Raw genomic sequence first — 13135 nt, 5'->3', positions numbered from 1 at the left:
GATGATGTTGCGTTCCCTATTCTCACCACCTGAGGCCTGTTGGTGAGAAAGTCTCTAATCCAGTGGCACAGTGACGCAGGCAGACCCACCACGTGTAGCTTCAGCGCCAGCTTGTCTGGAATGACGGTGTTAAAAGCTGAGCTGAAGTCAAAAAATAGCATCCTGACATAGGTGTTGGGCTGCTGCAGATGGGTCAGGGCTGTGTGCAGGGTGATGGAGACAGCATCCTCTGTAGACCGATTCCCTCTGTAGGCAAACTGAAGGCTGTCTAGGTCCGAAGGGATGAAGTCTCTGATATACCTGAGAAGAATCCGTTCACAGCACTTCATGATTACCGGGGTTAGAGCAACAGGCCGGTAATCGTTCAGGCAGGTGGCGGACGTCTTCTTAGGCACCGGTATGATGGTGGAGGACTTGAGGCACTCAGGAACCATGGACAGCTGCAGGGACAGATTGAAAATGTCCAGGAACACTCCTGCTAGCTGGTCAGCGCATGTTCTCAGAGTCTGGCCTGACACCTTATCTGGTCCTGTAGCTTTGCGGGTGTTGATCCTCCTCAGGGTGGATGTCACCTGGTGCTGCTGTAGGATGAGGGGCTGGGGCTGCTAGATGCTAGGTGCTGGTAGATGTGTAGCTTCTCTGCTGCTTGACGTGTCAAAGCGGGCAAAGAAGCTGTTTAAGGTGTCAGGCAGAGTGGGGGTCGTAGCTGGCGAGCTGAGTGCTGGACTTGTAGTCCGTCATGGTTCTGATGCCTCTCCACATGTTCCGGGGGTTGTTGTTATTGAAGTGGTCTTCAATTTTCTGTTTATGCCGGAGCTTGGCCTGCTTAATTCCTTTCTCAAGCTCTGCTCGAGCCCTGCTATAAGCCAGCCTATCTCCAGATCTGTAGGCGGTGTCCCGGGCTTTCAGCAGGGACTGTACTGTGCCGTCCAGCCATGGTTTCTGGTTGGGAAACACTGTGATGGTCTTAACAGGGAGGACAGCATCCGTGCAGAACTGAACGTAGGACAATACAGATGATGTATACTCCTCCAGGTCTGCCCCTTCACTGAACACACTCCAGTCTGTGTGCTCAAAGCAGTCCTGAAGTGCAGAGGAGGCCTCCACAGTCCATACCTGTATCGTCCTGGTGGTTGGTTTTGTTCTGCAGGCCAGAGGCTTGTATGCAGGAATCAGTTCCACTGAGATGTGGTCTGACATGCCGAGGTGTGAAGCTGCTGCAGCCTTATAAGCAGCAGGGATGTTGCAGTAGACCTGATCCAAAATGTTATTGTCTCTGGTAGCAAAGTCTATGTACTTGTGAAATTTGGGAAACACTGCCTTCAGTTCGACATGATTAAAGTCTCCCGCCACAATCACAGCCGCTTCTGGGTTGTAGTTCATCTGCCCGCTGATTAGGCAGTACAGCTCCTCTAATGCTAGCTTAGCATTAGCCCGCGGTGGGATGTAGGCGGCCACAAGAACAATGGTCGAGAGTTCTCTAACCAGCTTGAACAGTCGGCATTTCACCACCAGGTATTCCAAATCAGGAGAGCAGAATGTGCCGACGGTGTGTGTAGCTGTACACCAGGCATTGTGTACGTACAGCGCCAAACCTCCGCCTCTGCTCTTACCCAAAGCTGCAGACCTGTCCGCCCGATACAGAGAGCACCCTGCTAGCTCCACCGCTGCGTCCGGGATGTTATCGTCCAGTCAGGTCTCTGTGACAACGGTCACATAGCTGTCCATCCGGCGAGAGACAGTCCTTAGACGGACCTCGTCGATTTTGTTGGTGAGAGACCTGGCGTTGGTGAGGAAGAGACTGGGGAGCACCGGTCTGTGAGGGTTAGCTTGTAGCCTAGCACGCAAGCCGGCTCTCTTGCCCCTCTTTTGTTTATGGTGCCTCCTCCGTCTCCTAGGCAGCAGTGGGGGGATGGTGGTGGGCTCTGGAGTCCGTAGCAGCTCCGGTGGAATAAAGTCCAGTTTAGGGGAGGTGTGGAGTCCGAACTGTACCCCAAAGTTCCACAGTTCAGACCTGCTGTACTGTGTGAGAGCTTCCAGAAGAGTGGTGAATGTAAAAATGATTAAAAACAAACAAACAAAAATGTAAACACGGGAGCCACGAGCCGCTGCGTCTGAACGTGCTGCCATCTTAATTCATATATTAATTATAATGTAGTGTATTTTGCAGTATTATGAGAAGAGCTCTATAGTGAAGGCAAGATCTAAACACTGCAATTGCATTTTCTGCAGTATTTTTTTCATTACAATTTAAAGGCATAAAACCCTTTTCTGACTTTAATATCAATCTCAAATATGAACTGTAAAACTGTCTAAAAGCATTTGTCATTACCTGTTAGGATTATAGCTCAGTGAAAATAAATAGAAGCTGTTTCTATAAATTACAGCCAAACTGAACACCTCTTATCTTTCATTTAAACTGCACTGCGTTCTTATAGATGTTTGACAGAAATGTGGAAAATGTATAGATTAATTTGAAAAGTTATATATATACCTTAAATGTTACTGTACTGAAAGATTGAAAAACGTCCAATAATAACTTGCCTTTCCAAGAATTTGTTTAAACATCTGTCATTTCTTAACATACATATTTGTGATGTACACTTTGCAAACATTGGAATAGCTCATTGTGTACAGAAACCCATTCAATTTCACAGAAAAATATGAAATAAACATGGTTTAAAGGCATAAAGGTACAGGCATGCAAATGAGGAAATACAAGAGCAATAAAATTCAGTTTCAGACAAAATAGAGTTTGTATATAATTGTTGCTTTTACTTGCTTCTTAAGCTTAAGGAACTGAACAGATAAGATGAAACAAACCTTCAAACTGTGAGTGGGGCACATCATCACATGCCGTACATCTTAGTAGAGTCCATATTCAGACATCACGCCACTCGTGATCTGAAAGTTCTTGGATCAGGAACTGTCTGATCAAGAGTCTGTGTCCGACTCATCAGTGCAATGCTTTCGTTTTCTTATTTTTGGGGTCTCTATACCCTATTTTGCAATTCCTTGACGAGAGAATGATACCCTGGCCCAATCACGTCTCCCTCTATTATGTCTTGCAGAGATTTTGGATATTTTGCCACCATCTTTTTGGCAACTTCAGTAGAGATCCTTCTACTTATGGAAGAACTTTTTCGCATAATCTCACAAACCACAATCCACACTCAGAAAAATAATCCAGGGCCTTAGTAAATATCACAATAATAAAAAGGTATACTACCTTAATAAAATCTCTGAAAATCACTTAAGTGCTTATTTGAGTTGAACATACAAAAATAAATGCTTAAAAATCAAACAGCTAATTTTGTCTTAAAATTACATGTTATATTTAAGTTTATTTCACAAAAAGAAACGACTGTTTCAGTAACTAATTATATTTCTCATATATACATAATATTTTCTGTAAATACGAGTGAAAATATTTGAGTATGGAGCAATTATACTGATCAGTTTCAAGAACTTTAATCATTACTCATTCTAACTCAATAGTCTTCATATCTAACAACAATTTAAGAAAATGAGTAAGTTTTGTTACGCAAAACGTCATGACGTGCCCCATTCGCGGGCAAAGGGTGGATTCATGGGAAATCTATCCCGCATTTTGCAGCAACAGGAGGCAGGCAACGGTGTAACAGACGACTACGGTGGAGGACTATATGTTGGTAAGTGGAGCACTTGCAATTTTTAAATCAATAGCGACCCTGTCTTCCCTCATATAACGCTGGGTGTTGTTTTTTTCTTTTAAATACTGTCGCCACCATACTGTTGTGCATTAGCTAACTTTGTTGACCGTTTTCTAGCCACCAAATTGCTCAGCTAAGTTAAGCTAGCACACGGTTCATTCGGTTAACACACAGTGTCACAGGTAACGGACCGTATAAGTTAAGCTTTCACCGCGCACTCTCTCTCTTTCTGTGTATTTGGACACCGTGTTTTACTCGGTTTTACTTAGTGTTTTTCTAACATGAGGTCGCGTTGACGTCGATGCGCTCTATGGCAAGCCGTTCCTGCCAGAAATACGCCACATTCAGTCACGTTTCAACTTCATTACGGCGTAAAAAACGCCGTTTTTTCAGATTTTACGCCGTTTTTTACGCTGTAATGCGCAAAAAGAACGCCGCTTTTTACGCCGTAATGAAGTTGAAACGTGACTGAATGTGGCGTATTTCTGGCAGGAACGGCTTGCCATAGCGCTCGGATGGGAAGCTCTTTATGGCAAGCCATTCCTGCCAGAAATACGCCACATTCAACGTTCCTGCCAGAAATACGCCACATTCAGTCACGTTTCACCTTCATTACGGCGTAAAAAACGCAGTTTTTTCAGATTTTACGGCGTTTTTTACGCCGTAATGCACAAAAAGAACGCCGCTTTTTACGCTGTAATGAAGTCCTCCGAGAACGCGCGTAAAAAACGGCGTTTTCCTAGTATGATAATAATCTCCACCCTTCTTTTCTCTCAGCCACTGAACTTGAAGTGTCTGTGCCCAATCGCTGATCAAGACAAGCAGACCAAATCAGTTCAGCACAGATCTCCTTTGTGGCAAGTTTGTCCTAACTTACCTTGTAGTTTCTCGTAGCTTAGTATTTTGGGTGATTGGCAGGAACATATCCCATAAATTAATTTCGTCGTTGTTTTAAATTCCTCCTTCCTTCTTTTTGTGTATAACGGCGTAAAAAACGCTGTAAAATCTGAAAAAACAGCGTTTTTTTACGCCGTCATGAAGTTGAAACGTGACTGAATGTGGCGTATTTCTGGCAGGAACGGCTTGCCATACATATGCACAAAACGGCGTTCTTTACGCGCGTTCTTGGAGGACTTCATTACAGCGTAAAAAGCGGCGTTCTTTTTGCGCATTACGGCGGAAAAAATGGCGGAAAATCTGAAAAAACAGCGTTTTTTACGCCGTAATGAAGTTGAAGCCACACTCTTTCTTGTGTTGGTGGAAGGACTGGTGCCGGTGTAGGTACCAAATTTGTCTGGGATTATAGTATTATAGAAGAGGTTTTCGGCCTCCTCTTGAGGGGTGCTGGGGTTCTCAGCTGTCAAGACTTTTTAATGATATTTTTGGGGAAACACTTGATACCTAGAGCAAGTAAAGGTTGAATTATTTTGTCAAGCATGTTAAAAATGTTAATGTCTCCTTTACAGCACCAACACTGCTGCAGCACCAAAACTGCTAGAGGGTGAACAAAGACATAACAGAGGAGGTAAATGGCATCTATTAATAATGTACAGAAGACTTTCGTGTTTTTCATATGCAAAAAGACTTATCTTTTTCCCCATATTTTTGAAATCTGAACTAAATTACAAATATAAAATTATTCATTAAAATTATTTATTCATGTTTTCATATAAAAATATTCATTAAAATTATTAATTATTTCATGTTTTCCATTAATTATAGTTGTAGATATAATTTACATCAATGTGCATTTTAATTCATTTATTAGAACTGTGTGATAAAAACATGTTAATTCAAAAACTATGTACATGAAATGAAACAGCATTTAATCAGTCTTTTTTTTTTTTTAAAACATTGTAACACTGTTTATCCTCCTTTTTAAGGTGGCGGCCCATGCGCTGGCAATGTAAGTTGTGCACATTTGAAGATTCTTCAAAAGGGGAGCTTCTCAAGCATTATCGAGTCAAGCACGGTACCTATAGTCGTGGCTATTCAGTACCCTGTCTTCATTTAAGCTGTCCTTGCTCCTTTAAAACATGGGGTGGCCTTCGTACACACTTGTCTAGATCCCACAATTCACAGGAAACTGAAGAGTGTGAAGGTGTGCAATCTTTCAGATGTAAAATTTGTCACTCGTTTTATCCTAGTACAAAAGACTATTTTCACCATATTAATTCCCATTTGAAAAGACATGAAACCATAGAATGTGCTTTTAGTGGATGTGATTTCAAGACTAACATATGTGGAACTTATGCAACGCACAAAAGTAGAAAACACAAGTCCCATTCATGGAAAGACTTAAAGATTGATGTGATCGCAAAGCATCCCGTTGCTACTGAGAATGAAATTGACTTTCTTGTGTTGGAATCTGATAGTCATGTTGATACCACCTTAGAGTTGGATTGTGGAAGGGATACTTCAGGTGAAATAGAGAAAAATATTGGTTCTCTCTTGTTAAAATTGGAAAGCATCTATAATGTCTCTGGCAAATGTGTTGATGACTTGGTGGAACAGCTTCAATTTATCTGCACGGCATCCACTCAGCATTTTCCAAAGTTAGTGAGTGATATTTTTGCAAAAAATAACTGTGCTGTTGATGAAGCTATTAATGAACTGGTAGCCAAACTCTCTAATCCGTTTTCTGCAGCCTTGGGCCCTGACGGTCCCTTTTCTTCTAAATTTAAGAGGGTAAAGTATTATAAGGAAAACTTCAGTGTAATTGAGCCAGTAGAGTACATTTTGGATCCAGAGGAGAAAAGTAGCTTTCAATATGTGCCTGTTCTTCTATCCTTACAGCAACTGTTGAAAAATGAAGACATTGTGAAAAGGCTATTGACTAAACATTCAGACTACTCACAGTTGGCATCCTTCCGTGATGGTAAATATTTCAAGCAAAATGAATTTCATGCTAATGAGGAGTTCAGTATTTCACTTATACTATATGTAGATGATTTTGAAATCTGCAATCCTCTCGGAACTTCGCGCAAAAAACATAAAGTAACAGCAGTGTACTGGGTACTAGCCGATGCACCACCTGAACTGAGATCACAGTTAACATCAATTTATTTAGCTCTCCTTTGTAAAGCAAATGACATAAAAAAATTTGGCTATGAAACTGTTCTTGAGCCGCTTTTGAAGGATCTCACTACATTGGAGAGGGAAGGAGTTTTTTTGCCTCAGGTTGGCAAGAATATCAGACAATACATTATGTTTTTTGCGTTTCAGCAGACAACCTTGGAGCGCATTCTTTAAGTGGACTTGTAGAAAACTTTTGTGGACATTATATCTGTAGGTTTTGTATTGGGGACCGTTCTGACTATCAGCAAAAGGAAGTGCATTCAGGAGCTTTTCCACCAAGAACAAAAGAGAGCTATAATTTACATGTTCAGACTGTAAAGAGAAATCCTGCTCTGGTACACTGTTGTGGTGTGAAGAAAGGTTGTCCCATAACTGAGAAATTAAGTTATTTCCATTTTGTAACTGGGTACCCACCAGACCTTCTACATGACCTTTTTGAAGGCATAATTCCTTTGGAACTAGCACTGTGTCTTAACGTGTTCATCCACAAGAAGTATTTCACCTTGACAGAACTTAACAAGTCCATCACTCAATTTCCATACAAATTTACAGATAAAACGGATTGCCCCCAACCTATCCCAGCAAATTTTGCTTCTCGTAAAAGTATTGGTGGGAACGCCAGTGAAAACTGGACATTGTTAAGATTATTGTCATTCATTATTGGTGCAACTATACCTCAGAATGATCCTGCATGGCACATTCTCATGATTTTAAAAGATGTAACTGAGCTTGTAGTAGCCCCCATTCATACGGAGGAAAGTATTTGCTACTTGGACACACTGATATCAGAACATCGTCACAGGCTGTTGGAAGTTTTCCCAGATCAAAAATTGATTCCAAAGCACCACTTTTTGGAGCATTACCCTGATTTGATAAGAGGGTTTGGTCCTTTGGTTAGCCTCTGGACTATGCGTTTCGAAGCAAAGCATTCTTTCTTTAAGCAAGCTGTTAGACACACAAACAACTTTAGAAATGTATTGATGTCACTTGCTTCAAAGCACCAAATGAGGATGGCTTACAGTTCACAAGAAAATGCTTTGAAACCTGCGGTATGTGTCACAAAAACATCCTCTCTTCCATTAGAAATACTTGATATGGAAATACAGCAGTCTTTTAAGGCAGTTTATCCAACACACACCTCTGTGAATCTGACCAATGTGGCCATACTCCATGGAACTAAATATGCTGCTGGGATGGTTTTGCCTCATGGGTCGACCGGTGGTTTAACTGATTTTGTTATGATTTCACAGATTGTTGTTGTAGATGACAGTGTCAGTTTCATTGTAAAAATGCTTAACAGCTGGTATGATGAACATTTTAGGGCATTTATGTTGTACCACTCTGGGAAAATGACCCTGGTACAGCATAGTGAACTTGAAGACACGTATCCCTTGACAGCGTATTTTGTGGGAGGAAAACACATGGTGACATTGAAACGTCACATTATTTACCACTGTTAGGTGATAAGTCTGACTCTTAAATGTCTAACACCTTCCTTTCTTCAGATTGATTTGATATTTTTTTTTTCCTGTTTTTGTCCAGATGGATTTGGTTGCCTTGAAAGTTATTATAGAGCACCGGAGTGAAAAGCTTACACTGCCCTCAGGAATGCCTAGCACTGTCGAACAATTACATGAAACTGTAAAAGAGACATTTGAACTCACTGATGATTTTACCCTGCATTACCTGGATGAGGACTTTGGTGATTTTTTCACTCTCCATACTACCAACCAGGTTAAACACAAGGGAACACTCAAAGTTGTGATCATTCCGTCAGTAGTTCTTACATTGACTACTGTGACTGAAAACGAGACAGATGTAATGAATGATAGTTCAACTTCTGCTAGTACTGACCTAACAGCAGATTACCAGAGAGATGACGCATCAGTGTCTTCACAAGACACTATCATCCTATCCCCACGTGCAAGCCCTCATACGACATCATGGCCAAAGCAAATCAGCATTCCACTTTTCTCTGTGGCCACAGAGGCAATACTGAGGAATGCCAATGAAGACTTTCTCAAAGATGGTACTGTGCTGAACAGTATTCCGATCAGATGTGAAATCAGGGAAAAATTAGCTGACTACATGTACAGCTACACACCCTACCCCACAGGCCTTCAGATTGGTGAGGTGGCAGAGGCTTTAGTCAGAAAGCATCCATGCCTGACAGAGCTAGGCAGTCGTAACGGCTGGCTCGGGTGGATGTATACTCTTAAGTACAAGATGGGAAATTATAGGTCAAAGCTCCGGAACCTTGGATTTCCTGAGGTTACCTGCAACTCCCTCAAGAACAAGCGCCCGAGTGACAGGTCTGCTGCAAAGAACATAAAGAAAGCACGGAAAGGAGAAGTGGTATTTCTTCCACACTATCCTGCAGGAGACAGTAAGGAACAACAAGAGCTGAACCGAAACCAACTAATCGCAGAATCAAAGAAGAGAGACAGCACAGTCATGAAGGACTTGATGTGCAGAACTTTTGCACACAGGAGACATGATGTTGTCAACCTACAGATGAGCATCAGTGACATCAAGGACAGGTGGCCTACCTTGTTTAATGTCTCACAAGTGAGTATTTGGAATTGTTGTAGCAGAGTGTTCAACACATTATGGACTGAAAACCTCTATGTTTCACAATTATACAGTTATACTTAAGTATGGACTTAAGTTTTTGTTGTCACCGGTTCTTTTGTCTCTTTTTTCATATCTCTCTTTCAGGTTAGCGCAGAGTTTCAAAGGCTCACAAAAGAGAATCTTGAGCCAAAATTCATGGAGATGTTGGACCTGTATACACCGAAACTGCTGTCCTTGTTTCAAGCAAAGAAAGGCGCTGTAGGAGCAAGAATTCAAGCACAAATGAGTGTTCTACTTCAGGTATTAAACATTATCCTCCACCTATTCAATTTGTACCTTACCTGCAATAATCATAGTTCCACCTGTCTCATTCACATTTCTCTCCATTAAGTTAATTACCATCAATAATTACATATTAATATCCAAATCAGACAACTTACCTTTATCCTCTCTGACTCTCCCTCCTATTCATTTTTCATCCTATCCTCCAGTCTTCCTTAAAGGAGCTGTATGTATGAAATGCACATCAAGTAAACATAAAATCACACAATATGTCATCAGAGACTAAGAAATCATGTTCATTTGAAATACTGATCTGACAACAAGCCTTCTGTAGATGCGGGGTTACAGTGTGTGTGTCAGCGCTGCGCGCACAGACACAGTGTCAGGGCGGTGAAAGTGAAACAATAACCCACAGATCACCTGAATGACATGAACTCTGCTCGTAGTTACTGTGAGTCAGAGTAAAAAGCTAAATATTCATCCATCCAACCTGCTTAAGCTACAGAAACCTGAACAGATATTACTGTGATAACAGATATAGATGTACTGCTGCTTCATTCCTCTGACTGCTGGTAGTTGCAGTACTGATTTTTTTGAATTTGACTCCAGCAACAGTTTTAGCCACAGTCTTACATACAGCCCCTTTAACAGTTCTTACTTTTTCTTCCTTAGTTTTCTGTCCCTCAATCTCTCACATCCTCTGCACACCGCACCACAATATCCATTTTTATATTCATCCGCCTGCTTTGGCTTCTGCCTTGTCATATGCAAAAATTTTCTGTTTTATTTTTTTTTCTGACATCACTACTTTCCAACTTCATTTTTTTTTTTCCAATTTTTCTAATCTAAATTCAATTGAAAGGTTTAACACTTAAGTTTTTCCAATGAATCAAAGCTCTGCTTCAATGTGTAGTGCATTTTATTAGTGGAAATACTTTCTGTTCGGCAGAGTGGAATCCCCATTGAGCAGACAAGGGAGGTTGTCATCCGATGCCTTATTGACTATCTTGCAGAAGATGTTAGTGCCCTATTCAAGGACTTTGAGGTTAGTATAATACTGTAGTTTTCATGATTTTAAAGGTTTTAAGGTTTTAACAAATGTAATCTCGAGTGCACAGCTGCAGTACAGTTAATTTTTTCCTTACCGCACACAAAGAAGAAGCTACTTTCCATATGGTATAAAGCAGCTGTGGACATTAGGGATGGCCATTTGAAGAAATCTTTTCGATTCATCATCAGGAAAAAGAATGACCAGTTATTGATTAATCCTTAATATTCATATTAACATTTTTTTTAAATGTCCGTGGCTACGGTGTGAATGCTCATGTGCGTGCAGAATTCGACTAGCAGCAAAAAGGTACACGGGAGGACATGTGCCAGTAATGCAGGGCAGTCCCCGTGAAGGAATGTCAGACGACAACGTACATGGATGTCTGTGTGCTCGTGCTTCATGTCGGCATTAAAAAAAAAAAAAAAAAAAGAAGAGGCTGCATTCTCCACCAGGCTCACCTGCAGCTGAACGGAGCTGCTCTGCTGTCCCTCTCTTTTCAGGCTGGTCTTTGGCTGCACTTGTACAAAAAAAATCACAAGCACTTTCAAAATGTGGAAGCGTGTGTGTTTTATTTTTATTTCAGTACCCTATAACAGTCCGTTGTCAACACACCGTGGGACGCCGCTCTGATCAGAGGAGCAGGATATTTACCTTGTGTTTCATTTTTACCTTCATTAAACAGCTTTGGACTAATTGTGATGTTAGATAAATGAATTGTAGCTTGTTACAGAGAGAGTGGAGGCTCGTTTTCCACACCGCTGCTGAAAACCAAACCTGCATGATCAGAGCCTCTGACAGTTCTCGTCTCTGACCGGTGGCACCACGAGTCCTCGACACAAAGGCGCCCCATCGTACTTTGATCAATATTATGTTGCAAATTAACTATTTCACGCATAAACTGTGCAATAATAATATATAGTAATAATAAGAATAATAATATAGATTTAGTTGGTTGTTATGAAGAAACAAAACAGGGGTATACATACATACATACATGACATACAGCTTGTACAGTGAGATTCTTTCTCTGCATTTAACCCATCCCTGAGGACCAGTGGGCTGCCACGGTGCAGCGCCCGGGGACCAACTCCAGATCTTGAGCCAGTGCCTTTGGTCAGGGTCGCTGACTGGAGGATTAACCTAACCAGGGACGGCTGGTATCAATGGGCTGGTGGGCCTAAGCCCTCCCTACATTATGCACTAAAGATGAGAGAGTTGTTGTCTAAATAACATACAAAAGACTGTTATAAGTTTAAAGTTTAGTTATAGTGAAACCTAAAGTGGTAACAGCACCAAATAGTTAAAAGAAAAACACAGGATATCTCTCAATGGGCTAATTTTATGCAGCCCAAGCTCAGCAAGTCTACTCTCCTTCATTTTCCTGGTGTAAATGATTGACAGGTGTCATGTCCCACCCCCATGATTTACTTGTCATTTGGGCTGGCAGTTAAGCTCTGTGTGTGTGTGTGTGTGTGTGTGTGAGAGAGAGAGAGAGAGTGAGAGTGAGAGTGAGAGGATGTTACTTTTATTCTGTGGCTATAATTTATTTGTTAGCCCCCCAATCAATTTCACCACCAGCCACCACTGAACCTAACTGACGTGTTTTTAGTATGTTTTTCTCCACTTAATGTCCTGCTATGCTCTTTTATGTTAGTAGGTGGTATTTGTCTTGTGACATGCAGGTTGAAAGTGAGCTCTTAACAGTTATCTTTACAATGTCTGCAGGATGCTGCGGATGGATCAGCCAGCGTTCAAGAGCAGTTCGCAGATGAAGTGATGACAATTTACCTGCTGCGGAAAGATGGGTCAGTTGATGTCGGCATAGTGATTGAGGGCAGCACCGTCCTCAGCAGTCTTGGGGATCTTAGCAGAGCCTGCTGCTATCTGATGGGACTGACCTATGCATTAGATCTGCGATACCCCAAGAACCTCAAATACAGTTTTGAGGTATTCCAGAAAGTACTGCTGGAGCTGGATTCTGGAAACCTTTCCAACAGAGTTCAAAGACTGAAGAATTATCTCTGTATGTAGTTGCTGGCTACAGTTCAGCAAGATGCTCTCTGGTTGAGGGAAGTTTTCATTGGCAAGGTTTACCTGTCCAAAGTATAGACGTTTATTGTGGTTAATGTTTACATAAGAATCTTAATGTCATCAAAATGTTGTTCTTGGTGCATTCATTTTTTATATAATACAAGTTGAGAAATCTCAATCAGACTCTGTTCAGAGATAGAGTTGATATTTTATATTTGTGGAAGTAGACAAATAAATGTTTAGTGAAAAATGTTGTCGTGTAGAATTCCTTTGTTTTTTTTTTTGTTTGTTTCATATATTGACCTGAAGTACTAAAGTAGATTAAAGAGAAAATACATTTTAAAACATTAAGTAAATAGAACATATTTATTCTGATATTTGATAGTCCATTATTAATTACATTCTGTTAAAAACATCAAGTAAATGT

At 41.1% G+C, this 13135-nt stretch overlaps 2 protein-coding genes across 3 annotated transcripts in view; both read left to right on the top strand.

Moving 5' to 3' along the window:
* Positions 1-13135, top strand: part of slco4a1 (solute carrier organic anion transporter family, member 4A1) — an 86762-nt gene that overhangs the window by 6661 nt on the left and 66966 nt on the right. The window lies entirely within an intron of this gene.
* Positions 8190-12891, top strand: LOC143327466 (uncharacterized). The gene is made up of 4 exons (XM_076741818.1): positions 8190-9338; positions 9489-9644; positions 10576-10671; positions 12403-12891. The coding sequence occupies exons 1-4, from the start codon at positions 8313-8315 to the stop codon at positions 12706-12708; spliced, it is 1584 nt and encodes a 527-aa protein (XP_076597933.1). The 5' UTR covers positions 8190-8312; the 3' UTR covers positions 12709-12891.

Source organism: Chaetodon auriga, chromosome 10 (assembly GCF_051107435.1).
Source record: "Chaetodon auriga isolate fChaAug3 chromosome 10, fChaAug3.hap1, whole genome shotgun sequence".
Taxonomy (NCBI): Eukaryota; Metazoa; Chordata; class Actinopteri; order Chaetodontiformes; family Chaetodontidae; genus Chaetodon; species Chaetodon auriga.
This window is presented reverse-complemented; position numbering and strand designations above follow the sequence as displayed.